Source organism: Diabrotica virgifera, chromosome 2, assembly GCF_917563875.1.
Source record: "Diabrotica virgifera virgifera chromosome 2, PGI_DIABVI_V3a".
NCBI classification, from domain to species: Eukaryota; Metazoa; Arthropoda; class Insecta; order Coleoptera; family Chrysomelidae; genus Diabrotica; species Diabrotica virgifera.
Window position 1 is genome coordinate 8,444,780 of NC_065444.1, and position 25,687 is coordinate 8,470,466.

General features: G+C 31.9%; 1 protein-coding gene across 1 annotated transcript in view; it reads left to right on the top strand.

Moving 5' to 3' along the window:
• The first annotated feature begins 8,825 nt into the window (after window positions 1-8,825).
• LOC114328644 (peptidyl-alpha-hydroxyglycine alpha-amidating lyase 2) overlaps window positions 8,826-25,687 on the top strand; it is a 65,543-nt gene continuing 48,681 nt past the window's right edge. Inside the window, exon 1 of the mRNA XM_050642450.1 lies at window positions 8,826-9,021. Coding sequence (XP_050498407.1) covers window positions 8,869-9,021 — 153 coding nt within the window. The 5' untranslated portion in view covers window positions 8,826-8,868. The remainder of the gene's footprint in view (window positions 9,022-25,687) is intronic.

Consider the following 25,687-nt stretch of genomic DNA (forward strand, 5'->3'; position numbering starts at 1 on the left):
AGAAATATAGTGATGAACTAGAAGACCGTTTCATAAATGACTAAACGACCAAACACCAGGAATACGAAAAGAATATCTTACCCTCAGACAACAGGTAAAGCAAATAATAAGGCTCGAGAAGAACGAATACTGGGAGAAAATGTGCAGATTATATGAATACGATGGGGTATAACAGATCAACAACAGAAGCCTGAAAAAAAAAATTTTTAAATGAGAGGTAATAAATTAATAAAAAATATACAGGTAATTACGTACATCAGAGGAATAGACAAAGCATTACACAAAATTATTGCACGAGAACAGACCGGCGTATAATATTATCTTACAAGACCCTGTGACAATAATAACGGAGAACTTAGAGTTCTTATATCGACTTAGAGAAAGCATATGCTAGCGTGCGCAGGAAACAACTATGGGGATTAATGAGAAGAATGCAAGTAGGATAGAAATGAGTGAATATAACACAAGGACTCTATAAAGAAACACAGGTACAAATACAGTGGTAAAGGCAATGAAATAACAAACAATCACCTCATCAAAAGGCCTCAAACAGGGATGTGGTATATCAACTAGTTGTAAGACTTAGTACACCTGTAGATTTAAGGTACTAGTACACTTTAGAAGACTAAAAATAATCATTTTTTTCAAGAATTTTGTTTTAGAACCTTTATTAAAAATGAACATAAAACTTTTTACAAATTAATATCTATCTCTTAAAGAGTACAAAAATATATATTATTTCATTTATGCACGCATATTCTAGAGGGCGCAAAAGTCGAGGCCTCGAAAAGTGATGGTGGACAGTTAATCTCAGGATTGGGATATCTGAAACAAAAAAATCGTACTGCATTTGAAAGAGGAAGGTTTCTTACGTGACAATTTACCACAATTTGACCAAAAAATAAAAAATAAATATTTTTTAACCATGAAAACGGGCGATTTTTTCACAATTTTTTTTTCAAATTACCGTAAAATCTTGTTTTGCGGAATTTTTTACTAAAGATGGTAAATTGTCACGTAAGAAACCGTCCTTTTTCAAATACCGTACGATTTTTTTTGCTTCAGAGATCCCAATGCTGAGATTAACTGTCCGCCTTCGGAACTACTTTTTTTCGAGGCCTCGACTTTGGCGCTCTCTACAATATTAGTGTAAGTGCATAAATGAAAGAAGATATAATTTTTGTATTCTCTAAGCGTTAGATATTAACATGTAAAAAGTTTTATGTTCATTTTCAAAGGTTCTGAGAGAAAAAATCTTGAAAAAATGCTTATTTTTGGTCTTCTAAAGTGGACTAGTACCTTAAGATTTAGGATCAATGAGATGGTACTTGTATGAAAGATATACAAATTAAAATAGCACCGGAAAAACAAGTCAGGAAAGCACTCTATGGAGTGATATGGAACAACACTCTAACCAAAAAAAAGAAGAAAAGGATCTTTTAGAGCATAGTGATGATTATGTCCCTATATGGAGAGGAAGTATGGCCAATGACAACAATAACACAAAACAAAATAACAACAGTTGAGTCGGACTTTATAAGAAGACGCCTACAAATCACCAGAGAGGATAGAATAAGAACAGAGGAAATATGGAACAGAATGGAAATAGAATGCTCAATCACAAAAAAGTTGGAAAACAGAGCCCTGCAGTGGTATGTGCATGGACAAAGAATACCAGAGAGCAGATGAATGAAAAGAATATTGGACTGGAACCAGCCGGGAAAAAGACAAAGAGGAAGACCTGCTATGAGATGGGGAAAACGTAGGTACATAGGAAATGCTATAATAGATAGAGATCTCAGAGAAAGTTACTGGGAGATTAGAGTGCTGTGGAAGACGAAAACGGCAAACTCATAATGGGACAAAGCCCAAGAAGAAAAAGAAGCAATGCTAAAAATAATAATAAGACGAAAGTGTGCGTCTGAGTCATTTGAAGTTTTTCGTACTAGTGACTACGTACGGACTTGAGGCTATGGTCTTGTCAAAGAAAACGTTAGAACAGCTCAGTACGACTCAAAAAGAGATCAAAAGAGTCATGCTTGGGATCAGTTTCACAGACAGGATTTAGACATCTGTCGGTATTATTGATATAGTGGAAGGTATAGCGAGACTCAGTTAGCTCGAGCATACTGCATAAGGCAGAGAAATATCACCAGAAAACAAGCGAGAAGTGAGCAGACTGCAGAAGAGATGGATGGATGATATCAAATATATCGTGGGCAATGATCAATGAAAACAAGTGGAAGAGGCGTATGTTCAACAGTAAGTGAACATGGGCTGAAGAAATGTTAATGCGGTAATACGTATTCAACATTCTTTATACAACTTTAACATATCTATATATTTATTAATATTTAATAAAGTAATTATATTGTAAAATATTTAATCATTTTTATATCGTAATAGAAAAGATACTCTTAAAATATTTACGGCCATAGTTGTTGTCTGTAATTGGTAAACTATTTGAAAAGTTTTCTACATGTAGAACAAAGTAGTCTCGACCAGTCAAGAGCATTAAGTAGATAATGTATAAAATTGTTTTATGAGAACTTATTTTCGAATATGCCTCAAGGTAATTTTCTAATTAATATAATGATATTATTGACTTGATATAATTTGTTTAAAAGAATGATAAAAATAAAATTTGATACCTCAGAACAATATTTGTCGATAGTAGCTTAACGTCAAACATACGACTCAAAATAACCCATCAGAAAATGAGGCCCAAAATAGACATACAACTAAAAAAATAAAACAATATCTAAGAAAAAGTAAAAACAGCGGAAAAAAAACTTATAGCGGAATAGATGAAGAGTTGAACGAAATGAAGACATACAGAATAAGCGAAATAAAAACGGAACATATGCAGTTAATACAGTGTATCGGAACTACGTTTGAAATAGTAGACCAATATAAAAGTTTAACACACATAAGTCATAGAAACTCAACTATCTGTCTCGTTTTAGGTTAAGGCTACGGCCAGACAAGCGACAATTTACAGCGCCATAAGAGCAGTAAAATGAAGCGCGAAAATGGGTCCCGCGGTGAGTGTAGTGGATAGCCAGACTGAGCTGTAAAATATGGCGAAGCAATATCGAACGGGTCCATCTTCGGCGTCGTGTTGCAAACAAATGGACCTGGGTCCAAATTTGTATCACATCTAGCCACAACCACGACCAAAACACTGTATTTACATCTTGCGACACGCTGTAATTTACATCCCCGTCTGGCCATGCTTTTTACTGCAGTTACTGCCGCTTCATTTTATTGCTGTTACAGCGCCGTAAGAGCAGTAAAATGAAGCGGCAGTAAAAAGCATGACCAGATGGGGATGTAAATTACGGCGTGTTGCGAGATGTAAATACAGTGTTTCGGTCGTTGTTGTGGTTAGATGAGCTACAAAATTTGGACCCAGATCCTTCTTACCAGGACTCATTTTCGAGCTTCATTTTACTGCTATTATGGCGCCGTAAATTGTCGCTTGTCTGGCCATAGCCTTAGCCTAAAAGGAGACAGGTAGTTGAGTTGCTATGATTTATGTTTGTCAAACTTTTATATTGGTCGACTATTTCAAACGTAGTTCCGATACACTGTATTAACTGCGTATGTTCCGTTTTTATTTGGCTTATTCTGTATACATATATTACTATACTTTCGCATGAAACTCTGAAATCGAAAAAGGAAGGAAAGCAAGAGGTAGAAATTTCAACGAATGCAAAAAATACTACGTGGGAATAAAAAGAAACATGGTTAATAAAGAAATGTGCGGAAATTGAAACACTACAACGTGCAAAACGTACAACGTACGTACAAAAAGATTAAAGAGGTACAGAACACCAGAAAATATCACAATATAGGCATAGGTTGTAGACATCGAAGGCCAGATTTTGACTACACCAAATTAGAACATCTAAGTGAAGTTCAATTTAGATTTAGAGCAGTACTCGGAACGACCGAGGTACTCTTCAGTTTGCAAGTTCTAATACAGAGAGTCAGAAATGTCACCTGCGATATGTATGCATATTTCATTTCGAGAAGGCATTTGAAAAAAGTACAATATGGGAAACGAATCGATATTCTAAAAAAATTAAGAGTTAATGGCAAAGATATGACTAATCTCAAGCTTATATCTCGACAGAGTTGTATACTGCCACCAGCATTATTTAACAAATATCCCTAGAGAAGCCTTGAATCAATCAGAACAAATATTCAGAACAAATCAGAAATAAATGGTGTTTATTCTACATTTATATTTCCTGTAAGAGATCAAAGTTTCTAAGAAAGTCCATTATCCGGATATGTTTGCTTAGAGATTCCTTTTGCTTTGTTTTTAGCTTCTCTGTATTGTTGTCCATATGTCAAAATTAATTTTAAAAATATAATAATTTTTATCTCAAAGACCACGAGACCATAAATTTTCAAGACGCTGTATATGGTCAAATTTTGTAAATAAAAAAATTTAGCAGTAAGAAGTGTTTTGCAGAAGATTGAAATTTTATAGTGGTAGTGTTTCTACGAACATTTTAGGATTCAAAAGAACGGACTAAATGTTTAGAAAAATTTTAATGTATTGTTTAAAATTACCAACAGAGGTTGATTTAACAATAGACAATGACTTTTATATGGTTTCCAAGAAGGAAATGTTAGTAAACATATTTGTTTAGTTTAAGTAAAAAGTAATTTTAATATCTCCTAGAAATTAAGAGGAAAGCAATTTGTATCCAATACTAATTTTCTGAAGAAAATAAAGTAGGGGTATGATGTTTGGTGAATGCGTGTGATTGGCTATGAAAGAGCGATGGAAGGAGAATGGATTGGCGATTTTAAAATAGATGAGAGAAAATGGAGTCATTGTGTAACCACCATCGAAAGCAATCAGTCCAGTTTAAAAGCATTGTGTTAGTGCAAATTGTGTTAATTTGGTGACCGTGGAAGCAGAATCGTGGAAGGCGAAAACGAGAACAACTCCTTGTGTCCGAAAAGATTCCAGTTTCTGTAAGTAAAGAATAGAAGTGGTATATAAACTTTGCACGAGGTACCTAGTTGAGGAGAAAAATCTTTGGATCCTAAAGATTGCTATTGTTTTTTATATCGAGTGCTGTATTGAAACAGTTGAAAGGAGAAGCACACTTTACAGAATCAGAGGAGCACGTTGTGGGAGATCTAGGACAACACAATCCAGCAGAAAAAATAAGGAGTCCGTTCGAAAAGGTTTAGGTTCAGATTATTTGTGACAAGAGAGTGTTGTTTTGTATTACATACCATATTTGGTTTTTGAAAGCCAAATCAACTTAATAGCATTGCAACATAAATTCATAAATTCATAGAAGGTATAAAGTAATTGATTTAAAAAGTGGAAATTAAAATTTGTTTTTTTTTGCAATAATAATTATAGTAATCTACCGATTCATTTGAATAAATTTGTTTCACAAAGGAGATAATAGAATTAAAGGTTCTTTTTTTTGATTAGATTAGAAATTTTACACAGAATAAAGTTTAGCATAAAGATTTTTTTATATTTTATGGTATAGTAAATAAATGGTAGTTTAAAAATTTATAATTGTTTTTGAGTATATTTATTTTCTCTGTTAATCTTGGATAAAATAAGCAACGACAAATACTAGAAGCCACAAAATACAGAGGTAATGCATACAATCAATTAACCCTGAGAATGTCTTTTATTTAAAAGTTTATTAAATTTTGTTTTGTTTTATGATTATCAATTAAATTAATTAATTAATTAATGTAATTAATAAAAGGCATCTTAATCTCATAACAAGAAGAAAATCCAGATCATAAGAGTATATTGTCTTATTTTTCTCTTTCTTTCTAATTTTGCAAGTAATTGGGATACATCTATTTATTTCTACTAACTGAATGCAAGCCGCAGAAGACATATACGCATATGGAAAGAGCTGAGGGGACCTATGTCAGCAGTGGACGTTGAGGTTAAATGATGACGATTAATTGTTTTTGTAGATAACAGCATAAGTATATTCATAACGTATACTTTTCAATATATTCAAAAATCAGACTAATTAAAATAAATCTAAAATTGTAATACATGTCGTAGTGTGTAAATGACTACTATAAAAGATAATAGAAATGTAATAGTTATTTATGAAACAGTTCGTGTGAAGTATGCTTTTTGCGAACGCACGCGATTTTTAGAGCACGAGCGACAACGGAGCGAGTGCTATACATCGCGTAAATTCGCAAAAAGTACTTCACGTACAGTTTCATACAATATTTTATCTATTCGACGATACTGTTGTGAAAACTGTCAAAAATCTTGTTGTAAGTCATTGCTCATAATAATATTGTCATCACCATGACAACGCGAAAGTTAAGGATATTTGATTATTGAAAGTGTACCAAAAAACCCATTGAAAGTGTGAGGAAAAGTAAATCCCATTTAAAATACATTGTTAGTTCACGCACACTTTAAACTCTTCAAACACTGCTATCTATAATGACAGTTTTCACAAACTAAAAACTTAATATGACATAGAGTATATATAATATACATAATATGACATAGAGTAGATAAAAGTAATTTATAGCATTGTTGAAAAAATTTAATAAAAAATTACGCAATAAATACGTAAGTAACTGAATAAACTGTTGAGAAATCAATATAAAACACACAAACACTAATTTCATGATAAAGTAAGTACTCCAGGGCGCATCTGTTTTGAGATTGACGTTGAAAGGTGACTCATATTTTTTTGCAGAAATTCCTTGGAATTAACTCATATAATAATAATTGAGTTATCCTCCCACTCAAAAAGGTTCGGAACATTGTTTAAATAATCAAAATGTCAAAAAATTAAGGAAAAATTCGATTTTTGTCTTCGTTTTTTGATTATAACTATAAAAGTACCTATTCACTTCCGAGAAAAGTTGCACCGACATAAAAGTTGCGTAAATATATAATAGGATTGGTTAAAAATTTTAAAAATTGTCACCCTTGTTGCAAAATAGCAATATAATAGAAAAAAAAAACATAAAAAAACAAGTATTCGCATTTTACGTTTTTCAACCATTTATTCTACACTGAGAACCTTTATATTTCACCCAGAAAAACTTTATGATGTAATAAAACAATACTGTAAATTTTGCAATCCAGCTTTCGCAAAAAAATGCATTTTTTCAAAATATTGCAGGACTGAAAATAAAGCAGCTAAGTTGAAATGTTTTTTGCACATAGAAGAATACTGTATATACCTTTCATTAACAATTTGCAAAATTAAAATCGGTTAATTATCACGGCGTCAGGAATTTTTTTATATAAACATTAATTTTTAGTGCTACGCGCACACAGCGGATACGTTTGTTCTGATTGGGCATTCCAATGACCTGTCAAAAATTATCGAATATTACGGCTGTGGACAAACAAATGTGTTATTGTTAATAATTGTTAAGTTGGTGTTTTAGTTTTTATTGTTTTGCGAACCGAGACCAAAGTAAATTGATACTTATATAGTTTTTAAAAGCAACAGATATTTAAGTGTAAATATTTTAGAATTGTAATGAAAAATTATATATTCTATTTGGAAAATGTAAAATGTTCGATTCACACAAGTTGATTTCCGCCTAAGTTTCTACCAATCTTTATCTAATATATTATTTTCTTACTATATATTATTTTGTTGCATTTTGATATTTTAATTCCACAAAAATCAAACTAATTTGATTACTGTTTGTGAAATATTGTTTAAACAATTGCATATGTTTAAAAATAATAAACTTTTATTCTCTATGTTAAAATATATGAACAAAGAAAATTTTTGCTAAAAAAAGTATTATTTCAAAGGACAGAGTATGTGTTTTTATTTTTCAATAAACACTTTTATTTATTTATATCGAATTGTACTAAAAATTAAAATTTATCAATCATTATCAAAGGTCATTGGAATGCCCAATCAGAGCAAACGTATCCGCCGTCCTGCGCGTAGCACCAAAAATTATGGATTATTTAAAAAAATTCCTGACGCCGTGGTAGTTAACCGATTTTAATTTTGTAAATTGCAAATGAAAGGTACAGTATTTTTCTATATGCAAAAAAATTAACTTGCTGTCTACTTTATTTTCCATCCTGAAATATTTGGAAAAATGCATTTTTTTGCGAAAGCCGTATTGCAAAATTTATTTTGCAAAATCTATTAAACTGATGTTAATGCAATTTACAGTATTGTTTTATTATATCATATAATTTTTCTGGGTGAAATATGAAGGTCCTAAATGTAGCATAAATGGTTGAAAATCGTAAAATGAGAATACTGGTGTTTTATGTTTTTTTTTTCGCAATTATTACTATTTTCCAACAAGGGTGAAAATTTGAAAATGTTTAACTAATCCTATATTGTAGGAAATTTTATTATGCAACTTTTATGTCAGTACAATTTTTCTCGGAAATGAATATTTTTAAAGTTATGATCAAAAAACCAAGAAAAAATTGAATTTTTGACATTTTGATTATTTAAACAATGTTCCGGACCTTTTTGAGTGGGAGGATAACTCAAATATTATAATATAAGTTATTTCCAAGCAATTTCTGCAAAAAATTATGAGTCACCTCTCAACATCCAAATGTACTAATATTTTTACAGATGCGCCCTGGTCTAAATTTTCTTAAGCCAGGCTTATTATTAGTACAATTATTTTTCTTCGTGTACAACTAATTACCTACATTTCCCAAAAAGAACACGGCTCATTCCGAATCAGAACGTACGGGCGGCGGCGCAACCCCTTCCGCCAACCCACCCCCTGACACGCGACCTGTCATTCCGCCAGATTTATATCCGCTTATCCGCACCTTGTGCGCGCCTTCCATTTCGCCGCGTCCTCTATTGATCTCAGTCGGCCATGGTCACCTCAATTGTCTCCGCTGTTTCCGTACTCGGGTTGCTAGTGCTCCGGCTGTCTGCTCTGCCCTTCGAAGAAGACGGCCAAAGGGACACCAAGGCCTTGTACGATGAAGTCAGGCAGTTGCTGCAACTCAACCAAGGGTATTTGCAGGTAGGGGTTGTGAAATGGATTTGTTTGTGTCAGGAAAATTAATATTTATATTGTAAGCATTGGTGTTAAGGGGTTGTAAAGGTAGAAAGATGGGATTTTAATTGGTGCGCGAAATTCTTGCGCAAGCTTAAATGAAACAATTATTATTTGTAAATATAAATAATGACCATCAACAAATTATATAACATGTAATATACAAACAATTATTTTATCGTTGAGTCAAGTAATTCGTAAAAAGTGTTTTTATTTTCACTTTGTTCTAATCTGGAGGATACGATGTTTAACACAAAGATCAAAAATCAGTAGTTTCTGATAAAATATGTGAGAGAATGAGTCAATCAATAATTTTAAATAGTTAATGCTTTCTACTTATCAAAATTATCATATATATTAGACAATTTTACATAATAGTTCTGAAAATAGGTAAACTGGTAGATAATATGCCTTTTTATTTAATTTTGACTACAAATTCGTTACATTATAATAATTTTTGCTCACATTCCATAAGTAGTCTATACATCTTCTTGATGTGCCTATCTGTGACGAATGTTGGCGATCATCATGGCAATCTTCACCTTATCTGCAGCAACGCGGAAAAGCTGCACAGATGTTCAGTGGCGGCTCGTGACCTCAGTATGCGGGTAGGCTACACATATACTTCGGGTAGGCGACAAAAAATATCCTACAGTTTATGAGCCGTCTTGCAATACTAAATGTAATCTATGAGCGCAACAATGTGTAAAAATTGCTTTTAGAGCATCTACTTTAATTTTTGATTGTAATCCGTTTAAAGAGCCAGCCATTACACTAGCACCATCGTAAAATTGAGCAATTAATTTATTTTTGTAATCATATGGCTCAAGCACGTTTGAAATTAAACTATATAGAGCGTCTGAAAATCTATTATCGCTAACATCAAAAAACCCTAAAAATCTTTCTGTTACCTGACCAACTTTGTTAACAAAACGGATTGTTAAAGTACACTGTGATTTTTCGGTTATATCAGTAGTATCGTCAGCTAGTATAGAAAAAAATTGACTTTCATTAATTTCTGTTGAAATTTCATTTTTTACGTAATCGGCAAGACAATCTATTAAATCATTTTGTATTGTTTTTGACAAACCCGTGAACACCCCTTCTATTTTTTAACATGATGCTGGATTTCCTGATCGTGTTTAACTACTAAATTAAAAATTTCTTTAAAATTGCCCATGTTTGAAGAATTATGGCTCTCATCACGACCGTGAAATGTAAGTTCTTGTTTTGCTAAAAGAATTGTAAAATCAATTTCTTCAACTTCTTCAATCTTTTTCAACTTCTTCATTATATATCTTATTAGATAGAGAAATATGTCCAGCGAAAGCACTGTCAGTAGTTTGTTTATTTTTTTCTAACCGTTTTAAATCTAAGCAATTGTTTAAATGTTCTTTCGAAGATTCATGTTTTTTTACACTAGCTTTAAACATTTTGCTTCAAATTTGAGAGCAACAGACAAGGCCAACAGAAAAGTGAATTTTTAAAATAACTTCCGCTTAGCCATTTATGATTTTCATACCATATTGTTTTAAACGATCTCGAAAATAGTTGATTGTCTTTTGTCTTATCTGTGGATAAAATTGTTAAATTTTGTAAAGGCCGGCCCATTGAAATAATTACTAATCTTTCTTGATTTTGGCGCCTTGAAAAAGGCGTCTCGATCAAACTGCATATTACATCGTTTAAAATATTCATATTCGATGACTAAAGTTTTTCCACCAATAAAACTAACACACCTACGTTTCAACAACGTTAAATATTACTTATTTTATTTATGTATCAAATAATAATTTACTATTCGAATAAATTGATAAGTTAACAATTAACCTCGCTTTAAATTTTTAATTATCTGTATAATCTAATAACACATTATTCAGTTTTTATAAACAAATTTAAATTGTCCTACCTAGTTTTATTCAATACTTAACCTACTAATAACAGCCAAAATCAAAAAACAATTATTTTAAAACAATTTCACAAGACACAAGAGAAGCAACTGATAAAATTTTGTAGGTCCGGCTATAAAGGCTGTATAACACTATACATTTTCTTGTATCATTTCTAATATCGTTTCTGATATGTCAAAAAAATGCATAATGTCATACACAGATACAAGAAACGATATCAGAAACGATACAAGAATTTGAGTCAGACACAGATTCTTGTACAAGAACTGCGCCAATTTCTGCGCAAAGAGCAAAAACGTAAAACCTGCTGGTAAAACATCTAAAATGTCATAATTACTTACTCATAATCATAATGGAGGCTGAAATGAAAATGGGATCATGTATTGATGAATTTATTTGTGTTTTTGTAGGTATTATTTATAAATCTTTTATTGATACTTAATATACCGTTTGGTATGGACTACTGTTCTACTAATAACCATATATTTAGCTCCTAGTAAAGTTCAAACTATAACTTTAGGTTTCATGGTGCATAATTTTTTAATAGACGAAAATACCTAATTTCCTAATTTGGATCAAACTGAAGATAATTCTCATGCAAATATTTTAGCACAAATATCAAAACAAAATAAAAACACAAATAATCGACCTCAAACAGTCAACGTAAAATTCTGGTTAACATTAAAATGTCAATTAAAAAGTTTATAAATTTTATAAAATCCTTAAAATCAGCTGTAGCTGTAGATGCAGTAATACCATAACGTGACACAGGGCGACAAACAAAATTTCGACCAATCACGTGCCGAATTTCATACAATTTTCGATACAACAACTTGCATAGTGTCATACAGGGCACAAATGTACGTACAAGAAATGGTACAAGAAATTGTATACAAGAAACGATATCAGAAACGATATTAGAAATGGTACAAGAAAATGCATAGTGTCATACAGCCTTTAGACTCTGTGCCTATCCGCCCGTTCAAAATCGTAGAATACGGTCGCTACGAACAGACCTGCAGCAGGCCTGCTCGCGTAAACAGAGAGAGATCGCACGTCAATTCGGTGTTGGCGTCGTTCTATTTCAGGCTACGTTCCCGAGTGCCTGACCAAGGAGAATATAGAATCTATACAGTACTACTGATACTACAAGGAGCGTACAATAATTATAACAACGGAGAAAATTTTTTGGATATTTTTAAAAATAATTTGGATAATTTTTGCTATTTTATTGTAGATATTGTGTCAAAATTTATAAATTACAATTTTGAAATAAGTAATTTATAAATGAAGTAAAAGTCAGACTTACTCTCAATCTTTATTATAACTTCCGACGACCGGTTTCGCTCTTTAAAATTTGTAGAGCATCTTCAGGTCAAAGGTAACAAGTTACAAAATGATTCGGATACAAGATGCTATCAACTCAGTTTTCATTATCATGATGTTTCTTTTAAAGTTATGTTAACGGGATATGGTGGAATAGACGGACGATGCAGCAAAGGTAAACAAATCTATGGGACTTAGGAGTTCTTGAGGGTGATGAGATAGTTGGTGTAAGTTAACCAGCAAATCTATGTCTGTTATTATGTTTGTGTAAATCAAATTAGTGAATGACTTATTTACAATTTTAATGTGTGTTGATTTTAAAGATTTTGTTTTTATTTTATTTAATTTTATTTATATTTATATATATATATATATATATATATATATATATATATATATATATATATATATATATATATATTAAAGAATTCTATTTATTATTAATGTAAGATTGACAACGTATGGATCGTAAATGTATTGAGTAATTATTGTGTATGTTAGAACTTGATTGTGCAGTTGCAAACTGATAATTTAAGGTCAATACCTTATCTGTGACGTGTACTGCTCGTGTGGGACTATTGTTCTAAAAAGTATTGTTCTACTCAATACATTTACGATCCATACGTTGTCAATCTTACATTAATAATAAATAGAATTCTTTAATATATATAAATATAAATAAAATTAAATAAAATAAAAATAAAATAAAAACAAAATCTTTAAAATCAACACACATTAAAATTGTAAATAAGTCATTCACTAATTTGATTTACACAAACATAATAACAGACATAGATTTTCTGGTTAACTTACACCAACTATCTCATCACCCTCAAGAACTCTAAGTCCCATAGATTTGTTTACCTTTGCTGCATCGTCCGTCTATTCCACCATATCCCGTTAACATAACTTTAAAAGAAACATCATGATAATGAAAACTGAGTTGATAGCACCTTGTATCCGAATCATTTTGTAACTTGTTACCTTTGACCTGAAGATGCTCTACAAATTTTAAAGAACGAAACCGGTCGTCGGAAGTTATAATAAAGATTGAGAGTAAGTCTGACTTTTACTTCATTTAAAATGAACTCTCACATGCAACCCATTCAAGATTTTAAGTAATTTACATTAATAATTTATATTATTGTACTACATTTGAAGAGGGTAGGCGGCGCCTACCTTGCCTACCCCGACGGGCCGCCCTGAGATGTTGTGTTGAACCAGGTTCTGAGGTTCTTTAACCAGGATGTTCTTCTTCTTCCTGGACCTCGCTCCCCAAATATTTTTCCTTGCCGGATGGCTTGTAGGAGGGCATATCTGGATTCATTTCGCATAATGTGTCCAAAGTATTCCAACTTACGAGATTTGATGGTGGTCATTACCTCTCGGTTCTTCCCCATTCTTCTAAGGACCTCCTCATTTGTGACCCGATCAGCCACATCTCAAATGCTTCCAACTTTCAGCACATATCCTCGTTCAAGGTCCGTGATTCAACACCATAAAAAGGACAGAGAAGACGTGCTCAACATGCTTACTTTTATACCAAGAGAAAGGTTGTGGCTCTTAAAAAACGCGCCCATCCATACAGTTGAAGATTGATCTAGCTTTTCCGATGCGCCCTCTTATCTCTTGGTTGTTGGTCCATTCTTCATTTATTATGGTGCCGAGGTAGTTGTATTGCCTCACTCTTTCTACAGGGGTTTGGTTGATGTAGAGTTGACCTTCTGTTATCTTTGTCTCGTTGACGATCATAAGTTTTGTTTTCTTTACGTTTATATTGAGTCCATATTGTTGACTATAATACGTGATTTTGTTCATGAGGACTTGTAGGTCTTCTAGGTTGTCCGCAAATACTATGGTGTCATCTGCATACCTGATGTTATTTAGCCGGTACCCGTTTAGTAGAATACCTTTTTCAGTTTCGTGCAAAGCTTCGATAAATATTCTTTCAGACTAAAGATTGAAAATTAGGGGGGACAAAATGCAGCCCTGCCTCAGAAAAAATGTTTCTGTTAACTAGAAAAATATTTTCCCAGCTAGCATGTGTCACCTTCCTGTAAATGACACTGTCATGTATATCCGTGTCAATAGTATATTATTCAACGAGCATGTAATGATGGCTATTACTCACGATGATGAAGTTTGCCAAACGAGTCGAAGGCGCGTGTCAGAGTGTAGAGAGTATCATAGTGAGTAATAGCTATTACATGCGAGTAAAATACTATACTTTTTCTATGACCTTCTTTTTTTTATTAGTAGAAAAATCTTAGTTTGATGATATCCTTCCGACTTTCTTTTCAAAAAAGTTCCAAGTCTCGAATAATTTTCTATTTTAATATTATTTTGTATTGCCAGAGTGTTTTTCAATATAGAATAATGTGCCCACAAGGAAGAGGATTTATATTTCTGTGAGAGTTGTTAAAAATAAACTAGCTGTACGATTTCAGAAAATAAATTGGTATTTCGGATCTGCTTCCAGTCCAGAGATTCAAAAAGTGATTCATATTTTCCTCGTGATTTCTCCGGTAATAAGTTATACGTACAAAGAGAGATGGAAAGAGCTGATGGAAGTTGTACGTTGTCTCATTCACAGCTTCGGTAATTTCAGGTGGAGTGTCAGTTTCAGTTTCATCGTCATTTTTCTGGCATGATATTATTCTAATCCTTTCTCTCTCCACTTCCTTTTACCCTATCAGAGTGTCGAATTTGGGCTAGGTATCTTAATTTCCATTAACCCATCTCTCCTGTTCTTTTCTATTTCCTGCCATTATTTTCCATTTTTTGAGTGACTTTTGTTTAACTTTTCCCTCCTCTACTACTTGCTCTATCCGTTTTATTCTTGGTCTGCCTCTTTTTTTGCGTCTTCTGTTGGATTGCATCCTTATCAAATGCCCATATCAGATGGCATTGGTTGGCCATCCTCCTAATAGTCTCGTTGCTTAGTTTATCACATTTTGTCTTTCCAACTATTCTTCTTAGATATCTCATCTCCATTGCATTTATCCATGTTCCAGAATTGTCCAGTTTTCATTTGCATAGAGCATAGTCGATATCAGTATTGTGTTATATCAATATACTTAACTTAAAAAGTCAGAAGAACTTTAGAAAAAACTGTTTTTTTTTTTTCAAAAAGTATATTTTTTAAATTCACAATTTATTATTTTAAATTAATCAATATTCATACCTTTAATACATCTTCGGTAGTGTAGTACACCCTTTCCTTGAAATCTAGGCCCTATAACTTAGGAATTGGTCACGTAAAATCATCATAGCGTGTCCTGTTAAAAGGTTTTGATATTGTGCCAAATAATTGCCTCTGAATGCCATAGTATCGATCAAAAGATACCGCAGAGTTGAAGACAAAAACGAATAAAAACATCATAAAAGGGAATATTCCAGTAGTTGTCTGTATACCGAAGTTTAAAACACTTACGTTAAAAACTTATATCTATGTAGTAAAAATTCATAGATTTTAAATAATATGTGAAATAAATAATATGTGTGATAGTTTAGCAATTTAAACTAGTCACTAAATAAGGTGTAATAAAATAAAAAAACCTTTTAATTACATATTAAATGTATTAAAAATTAAAATGAATGTGACACGAGGTATATGTTAAAAAATTTCTGTTTAAGGTTAGTACAGGTTCTCCTGGCTGAGGAACCTTAAAGAATGGTTTAACTGTAGTTAATTACAACTATTCAGAGCAGCAGCCAACAAAGTGACCATAGCCATTATGATATCCAACCTCCGATAGGAGAGGGAACTTTAAGAAGAAGAAACAGGTTCTTAGGGCCAGTATGCTAACATACTGGTATCTGGTACCAGTTGGTGGTATCATCCCTAGGATGCAGCTTTTGTCCTTGGTTAAGGTAGGGATTTACACTAGGAGCGTTTTACTTCAATCTTGCCGCAAAAACGGACCTTGGCACTTTTCTTATGTAAAAATAGTTTCAGTTAAATTAGCAGAGAGACAGCTTTAGTCATGCTTCTGTTCTCAAAAAAGTTCTCATTGTCCCGGGACTCAGAACTCAGAATTGTGTCCGAGTTACAGAGGTTCAAAATATCGGTTTTTAGTCCATCTGAATAATACATATTTGTATAATATGCTATAGGATGTTAGTAAATAAGGGCAACAAATGCCAGGGAGATATTTTACATGAAAAATAATGACAGTTTGCCATATAAACATATGTCCGCAAACATTTCGTTTTTCAAATCAGGTGTTGAGATTTTTCTTACAAAACTGACGATATATTTATTCCCAGAGAAAATAATACTAAATCGACTCACAACACCGGATTATTATTGAATATATTAACCTTTTACCTCTCGTTTTAATTACTTCATAAAGTCGTCTTTATTATATTTGGGTTATTTGTTAACAAAAATAGCAGTGTCGAGTTGTATTTCCTAACCACCTAAATTTATTTCTATGTATAGATCATGTTTTATAACATTACAAAACTATTCTGGACTTTTCCATTATGTTTATGTTCTGAACTTAAATTCAAGTCCTTGTATTGGAAATTAGAGCAATCTGTTCAGTAAAATATAGAATGTTCAGCAATGTTCCGTGATCATTGGGGTGAAAGCCACCCCTTCTCAGGAGTCAAAACATAGAGGTTTAAAATAAGTCCGGAAATGGATAAATTGAGTAAGTCTAAGTAACTTTTGTTCTTTAGAGATTTATTCACGAAGTCAATACTTTTCGAGTTATTTGCGAGTGAAAATGTTTCAACAAAAAAAAATACATTTTTAGACGGTTTTTCACAAAAACTCAAAAAGTAAGTATTTTATCAACAAAAATATTTTTAGCAAAATTATAGCTTATAAAAGAACGAAAAAGTTGTGTATGTATGAAGTCTATAGATCCAGTAGAAGCAGAGTTGTAGCTCATGAAAAGTAGATTCTTATTCGTCAAATTCAAAATCGAATATGTCAACGTGAAATAAGCAATCAATAAAAAATGAAGCACTTATCGGGGAAATCTCATCAAAACTTTTTAACGTATTTAAAAAAACTTTATTTTTGTTTTTTATAAAAGTTTCTAACATCAAAACTAAGCAATTTACGTTAAAAAAAAAGTTGTACCCTACGCACGGTATAATGTACCGGGTGTCCCAATAAGAATGGCTCTCGGCCATATCTCAGGAACCGTTCATAGTATAGCTTTGAGAAAAAAATATTTATAACAAAGTTGCCTCGGGAAAAGCCTGGAAATTATTTTCCACCGCTATAGGGCGTAATTCAATATCAAAATTTAAAAAATCAAAATTTTACAAAATCTACCTAATGAAAGGGCACTGGACATCCAATTATCGTATTCTTCATAAAATTTTGAGCATAATTGATTTCACAAATTTAAGTCTGCCTTTGCAAATAAGAGGTGGGGTGAGTGGGAACCTTCTTATGAAGAAACGGCTGTAAGTCTTTTATCGAATTTTGTATACTTGGTCTTGTTGAAAACAGCTCTCTTTTGTCAATGTCTTATTTTCGAAATAGCCTAATAAGTAATGTGCTAGCTAGTAGGCGTTATTTAATTATTTTCGGAAATCTAGTTTTCTTTGGAGAATATTAAATACAAGTATGCATTTTTAATCCTATATTACAAAATTAGACCAACTTAGCAACATAATACCGAAAACCACATGTCCATACCTTTTTTTATCTCGAGATATCCTAAGAAATGTGTAAATGTTAAACACTGTTAATCTCATCGGTAAACGAAGTTAAGGAAAAGTAGTATGCTATGGAAAAAACAAAGAAACATTTTCCAGATGTAAACGTATATAATTAATTATAACAACAATAAAACAAACAACACTATAAAATATAACAAAGAAATAAAAGCAACTACTTACTTAGTGACGACATAAATGTTCAAATTTACTCTTTCAAGTGTAGATCAAGCATTTACTCTTTCAAGTGTAGATTGAACGGCAGTCTCAATTTCTGCTTTCGCAATGCTTTGAATGGCGTTTCGTATTCTCTGGATTCTAGATCATGCTTTCTCGAGTAGTGGGCCTAGCGGCAAAAACAAGGTCTTTAATCCGTCCGCATAAATAAAAGTCTAAAACAGTTAAATCTGTTGCTATTCAATCTACTCTGAAAATAGTCAAATGGTTGCATCGAAAATGATGGGCAACAATTTGAAAATTTAGGCAGTCTCTAAGACTAAGTAGTTGCTTTTATTTTTTTGTTATATTTTATACTGTTGTTTGTCTTATTGTTGTTTTAATTCATTATATACGTTTACATCTGGAAAGTGTTTATTTGTTTTTTCCATAGCACACTACTTTTCCTTAACCTCGTTTACCGGTGACAGTAACAGTTATGTTAAAAATTACACATTTCTTAAGATATCTCGACAGAAAAAAGGTATCGACATCCGGTTTTCGGTATTATGTTGCTAATTTGGTCTTATTTCGTAATACAGGATTAAAAATGCATACTTGTATTTAATATTTTCCAAAGAAAACTAGATTTCTGATAATAATTAAATAACGCCTCTAAATTAAAACTAGCTTGCATATTACTTATTAGGCTATTTCGAAAATAAGACACTTACATTGACGAAAAAGAGCAGTTTTCAACAAGACCAAGTATGCAAAATTCGATTTAGTAGAACCGGACTTACAGCCATTTTTTCATAAGAAGGTTCCCACTCACCCCCACCTCTTATTTGCAAAGGTAGACTTAAACTTGTGAAATCAAATATGCGCAGAATTTTATGAAGAATACTGTGATTGGATTTCCAGTGCCCTTTCATTAGGTGAATTTTGTAAAATTTTGATTTTTAATTTTTGATATTCAATTACGCCCTCTAGCGGTGGACCTATAATTATGAAAATAATTTCCTGGCTCTTCCTGAGGCAACTTTTGTTATAAATATTTTTTTCTCAAAGCTGTACTATAAACGGTTCCTGAGATATGGACGAGAGCTATTCTTATTGGGACACCCGGTACAATGATAAAGTATCAGTAGGGCCCTCCGCGAAAATCATGTGTTCTCTATATTCCATTTCGGTGACGGTTCATCAAAAATTTTAGTCCTTCGCGCAGATAAATGACAGCTAACGGCATCCTACGTTTGCCGTGATTGGTCGTCGCGCATTTAAAATTTTTTGTCAGCTAGATTGCAAAATTCGAGACAAAATTCGAGAGTGAATTAATTGATTATTTAGCATTAAACTGTGCCCTAGATGTGACACGGAAAAGTACACGGCATCGCAGTAGCTCATGCTCATCTACTGACCTAGTAGCAAAACATAAAATAAATAATAAACAAACTGAAAATGAGAGCATTATCATAACGAATACTTTGTTTATTTACGTATTTTAATTCATAATTATGGAAAATTGCTATAATGAAAAATTGTTTAGAATTAAAAATTATGTTTTAATGTGCAATTATATCATTATAATTTAAATGTTGTGAACAATAAAGGTACTTTACTCTTGATCGAAATTCATATTTTTTATATACCTCGTATAAAATTAAAATAATTTGATATATGATAGTTGCATCATAAATCTTAGACCATAAAGAGCTTTTTATGAAGAATAACTTTTCTTCGTCAAATTAAAAATAAAAGAGTTATAAATGAAAATGTTCTTGGTATCCATAATTTGAGAAAAATCTTCAAATATTTTTTTCCATTAGAAGAATGTAATTGCACATATCAGACACATATCAGTTCGTTAAACTCAGACACAACTGGCTAGTGATTTTAGTCAGTAATTTTGCAAATTTGGCACAAAAAATAATTACTAAATAGTTAATAATTACTAAATAATTAGTAATTTTGGCAAAATTGGCAAAAAACAAAAAAATTACCTACTAAAATCACTAGCCAGTTGTGTCTGAGTTTAGCGAACCGACTATAATAACAATTTTCATTTCATAACAAATGGAACAGTCCATTTATCTTTAGGTACTCCCATTAAAGGAGAGGCCGTATACTCGAATAAACCTTTTTAAAATTGTTAATAAATTATTGCTTTCAAAATTTACTCAAATTGTATTTCTGAACATTTTATTTATTTTATACAATAATTAAATTCATTATCAAATGTCATTGATATTTTATTAATACTTCATTTAAAATTCAGTTTGACATTCACGAAGTGTCAAGCTCAAATGTAACTAACCTATGCTTTGCTTAACAAATTCAGATTTAAAAACTAGCCTACTTACTAGCAACAATTTCAGCTGACGTTTAGTGTGTCGGCAGAAAATAAAAGGATTTTGACGTCACATTTTAGACTTTGAGGTCGATTATCTGGAAGACAGTTAGAGATATCGAAATGCCGTTTTCAGATTTGGATTCAGAAGACAAAACTAAATAAGAATCCATCGATAAAGCTGCTTTAAGTATTGTAGTAGCGGCAACGCACTAACGCACAGACTTAGCAAATTTATAAATGAAAAGCTTTCGTTGAAAAAATTGAGAAGGAGATACGATAAAATAGGAGGATGTCACAAAAAATTGAGGGCATTGATTGTAGAAGACAAGTGATTGTATTCTCCGTCGCATGGCGACGGGCAAAATCACTAGTGCTAAAATAAATAATAAAAATGTTATATTAAAATTAATATCTCTATTTGCTTTGTCAAAATTAATACGATATTGAGTTTTACTAATACAGCACCAAATACAAATACTATACATACATACTATCAAAATAATTTAGTTCATAATATCAATGTTGATCTTTATCTTTCTAATCCACATTGACACTGAATACAAATTGGAACAAAAACTATATTATCCATTTCAATGATTAAATATATTGCGTAGCGCCACTTATATTAATAACTGTCGCTTGTAGTATTAAATAGTAAATTATAGTCTAGGCCCTTATCTCTAATTGCTTTAATTAACTTTTTTATCGTGAATTAATGAACTTCATAAATTACGGGACCTAGCAAAAACGATAATGAGAAAGTGTGTTTGATTGGGTTTATATCCTCCCTCGAGAGTATTACAACCAACATTTTTATCATAGCAGTAAAGTTAAAAATCAATTCCTGCGAATATTCGTTTATTAATGAGAAGGCGTTGATATTTCAACGTCTGTAATTACATCTTCCAACCAGAGTCGCCTGCTTCGAAGAATAAGAAAATGAAAGAATAATGTATAATAATGTATCGTAACAATGAGCTAGAAAAATTAAAGAGTTTGACAGCCATAAGAATCAGAACAAACCGTCATATTTATGTTTCGTGGACCTTAAGAAGGCATTTGAGAGGGTCAAATTAAAGGAGGGTATCCATTTATTGTACTCAAGAGAGGTATCTCTCGGAATAATCGAAAATATCTACCAGAACAACAAAAAAAAGTAGAAGAAGAGCTATCTAATCTCTTGAAGCTGGCAATAACATAAAACAGGGGATTTCCTGAGTCCTCTATTGTTCAACCTGATCATGGATGAAATAATAAAAAAGTAAGAACTAAAAACGGATACTAAATAGGAGAAAATCAACTTAAAATAATCTGCTATGCAACGGATGCAATACTAATCTGTCAAAGTGAAGATGATTTACAACATATTATGTTGCATCAATTTAATATAACCGAAAGAAAATTTAACACGTTCATTTCCCCACAAAAGACAAAATAAATGTTATAACAGCAGATTTACTAAGATGTAAATTAGAATTAGATGATCAAATGATCAGATAATAGAACAAGTAATGGAGTTTAAATATCTAGGCAATAGGCATAACACCATCTAGCCACGGAAAGCTAAAAACAGAAGTAGAAGATCAAGTGAACAGAACAAATAGAACCGCTAGTTGTCTGAATTAAACAATATGAAGAAATAAAAATATCGTAAAAGAAATGTAAGGCAGAATTTATAAAACAGACATCAGACCAATAATGACATACGCGGCAAAAACACGACCTGGCACAGAGAGGACAAAAATAATGCAAGAAACAACAGAATCAGAGATAAAAACCCTTCGAAAATTTGATGGTAAGACACCATGGGACAGAGCTAGAAGTACAGATATACGATGGAGATGAAAAGGGGAGAACATTATTAACCGAATAAGAAAAAGAAGAATAGAATGCAATGAGCGCATAAGCCGAATGACAACAAATAGAAGAGTAAAGACAGCGACAGACGGTTCCCCAATGAGAAGACGATCAGTGGGAAGCAAGGATTGAAAAACAGAGTCATGTCTACATAAACAGAAGAAAAAGAATCAGAAGAGATAGTAATTTTAATTGAAAAGTAAGCGAATAATTTGCCTAACCAAAACAAGAAAATAACGAAACTAAATCATTAGATCAGGTGATGAAAAAGTATGGGCATAACTAAAAATAATGACTAAAGTATGAAAAAATTGAGACAACCTGGAAGATTGGAAAGTGTTACTAGCAGTGCTCATATAGAAAAAATGAGATAGGAGCGAATGTCATAACTACTGTAGATTCACGTTGCTATGTAGGTACAGGGTTATTCACTATATTTTTACCCCCCTGTAAACTGCTTTATTTACAGAATTAGAAAAAAAATGTAAAATACAAAAGTGATTCGATTTTTAAATTATGATTTTTTGACATATATATCGTACTCGTGACGTCATCCATTTGGGCGTGATGACGTAATCGACTATTTTTTTAAATGGGAATAGGGGTCGAGTGCTAGCTCATTTGAAAGGTTATACAATTTCCTAATAGGTAATTTAAACATTAACATAATTATTTATACAGGGTGTCCAAAAACAATTTTTGAAGATATTCTTCTTTAGCGGCGAATCGATTGAGGGTAAAATTTGATTGATCCCCGCGCATGCGCACACCGACAGTATGGTATTAGTGGTTATACGGGCTCTGATTTGGTTGAAATTTTGAAATGATCTGTCAATAATTGTTCAATATGGAGATTATCGGTAAACAAAAATCAAATTTATAATTATAGTGACTTTTTAAATAGTTTTGAAAAGCCGCAGGTACGTAATTCTAAATGTTTCAGTTGGAAATACCTAATAGTTTCAATACCTATCTATTTGGAAAATGTAAACAAAATAATGTAGTTACCTATTAGTAGGCAATGCTTTAATTTACATAATCTGATTACGAACAAACATTTTCCACAAATCTTCATCTCATATATTGTTTTCTTACACTATATTTTGTTGTATTTTATTTCGACAAAAATCAAACTAATAATTTTATTAAATTCATATAAATTTATGGTGTAAACGTTTAGTTTGTGTATATTCCCACATGACGTACACGCGAATGTGGTCTAGTTTGAAATGCCGTCAGCTTTTGTACTGCGCGGACGCGCGGTAGACGTGAAGTGGGTTCAAGCCCCAAGCAAGTTATTATTTTTTTTATTTTTTTTTTATAGATTTTATGATTGTAAGTATATTATTATAGAATTTTTGAAGATATTCTTCTTTTTTGAAAGTGGTAGATAAGAAAGTTAGTTTGATTTTTAAATAAAATAAGTACAAATAACCTTTTAAGTATATTTACTTCGTTTAAATTACCTATTATATAATAGAAGAATATTTTCTTACGTGCGTACAAAGTACACACACATTCTTTTTTTAAATTAAATTAATTGACAAAAAAAGAAGAATGTATGTAATTTATTTAATTCAAAGTACATTCTACTGCTGTCAGAAAACAGAAATAAATGTTTATTGAACAAATAAACATTACTTTTCACTTAAGTTCAGTGGTCAAGCTGCCACCCATCTGGCTTTTGGCAGTTTGAACATTGAATTTAAGCAAAAAGCAATGTTTATTTGTGCAATAAACTTTTATTTCTGTTTTCTAACAGCAGTAAAATGTATTTTAAATTAAATAAATTACATACATTCTTCTTTTTGTGTCAATTAATTTAATTAAAAAAAAAAATTTTTTGGACACCCTGTATAATTAATCATGTTAATGTTTATATTACTAAATAGGGAATTAAATAACCTTTCAAATGAGCTAGCACTCGATCCCTATTCCCTTTTAAAAACATAGTCGATTACGTCATCACGCCCAAATGGATGACGTCACTAGTACGATATATATTATGTCAAAAAATCATAATTTAAAAATCGAATTACTTTTTAATTTTACATTTTTTTCTAACTCTGTAAATAAAGCCGTTTACAGGGGGTCAAAATATAGTGAATAACCCTGTACATGTATGAAACTCATACAAAAAATACCTAATAATCAAACGATTAGGAATAATGACAGAGCCCACATTACACAATAGTCATTTATGAAACAGTTCGTGAAGTATGCTTTTTGCGAAGGCACGCGATTTTTAGACATCGCGTAAGTTCGCAAAAAGTACTTCACGCACAGTTTCATACAATATTTTGTCTACGATAAACAAATAAAAAACTGTAACTCTTCGTCACTGGAATTTATTTCTATTCCACAATTTTTAGAACTTTGACATTTAAAAATCCTAACTACTTTCAAACCACAAAACTGTCAAAAATTTTGTTGTAAGTCATTGCTCATATTGTCATCACCATGACAACGCAAAAATTAAGGATATTTGATTATATGAAAGTGTGCCAAAAAACCCATTGAAAGTGTGCGAAAAAGTAAATCCCATTTAAAATACATTGTTACTTCACGCACACTTTAAACCCTTCACGCACTGCTATCTATAATGACAGTTTTCACAAACTAAAAACTTATACATAAATATGACCTAGAGTAGATAAAATATAGTACCAATCAAGATATTTTAGAAACCGTATCCTAACCCTATTACAAACTCATTTGTATTTGAGTAGTATCGTTAAATTTCAAGAGGTTAACATACTGAATAGCAGGTATAATAATTAACTCTTTCAGAGGCAGAAATACTACAGCAAATTTTACCTCATTTGGACAGATTAGAGAAATGAAGAATTTGACAGACAGCCTGTAGAGTCAACGAAGACAGTAGCCGCAATGGTCACCAAAATAACAAACGAGGAAGTGGCTCAAGCGCTTCAAAAAATAAAGAAAGGAAAAGCGGTAGGACCAGATGATATTCCTGGGGAAGTATGGAGAGCATTGGGAGAGACAGGAACAAGGTGGCTAGCAGGTCTATTTAATAGAATTATGGAAGTTGGACAAATGCCAGACGAATGGAGAAGCTGGTACTTGTTTACTGGTACTGGCTACTGGTACTTGTTTACAAAAACAAGGGAGATATACAACAATGTACAAACTACAGGGCTATAAAACTGCTTAGCCACACCATGAAAATATGGGAAAGAGTAATTGATAGACGGATACGTGAAGATACCGAAATATCCGAGAATCAATTTGGCTTTATGCAGGGTAGATCAACAACAGATGCAATTTTCATTATAAGGCTGTTGGTGGAAAAATACAGGAGTAAAGAAACAATCGCTCATATGGTATT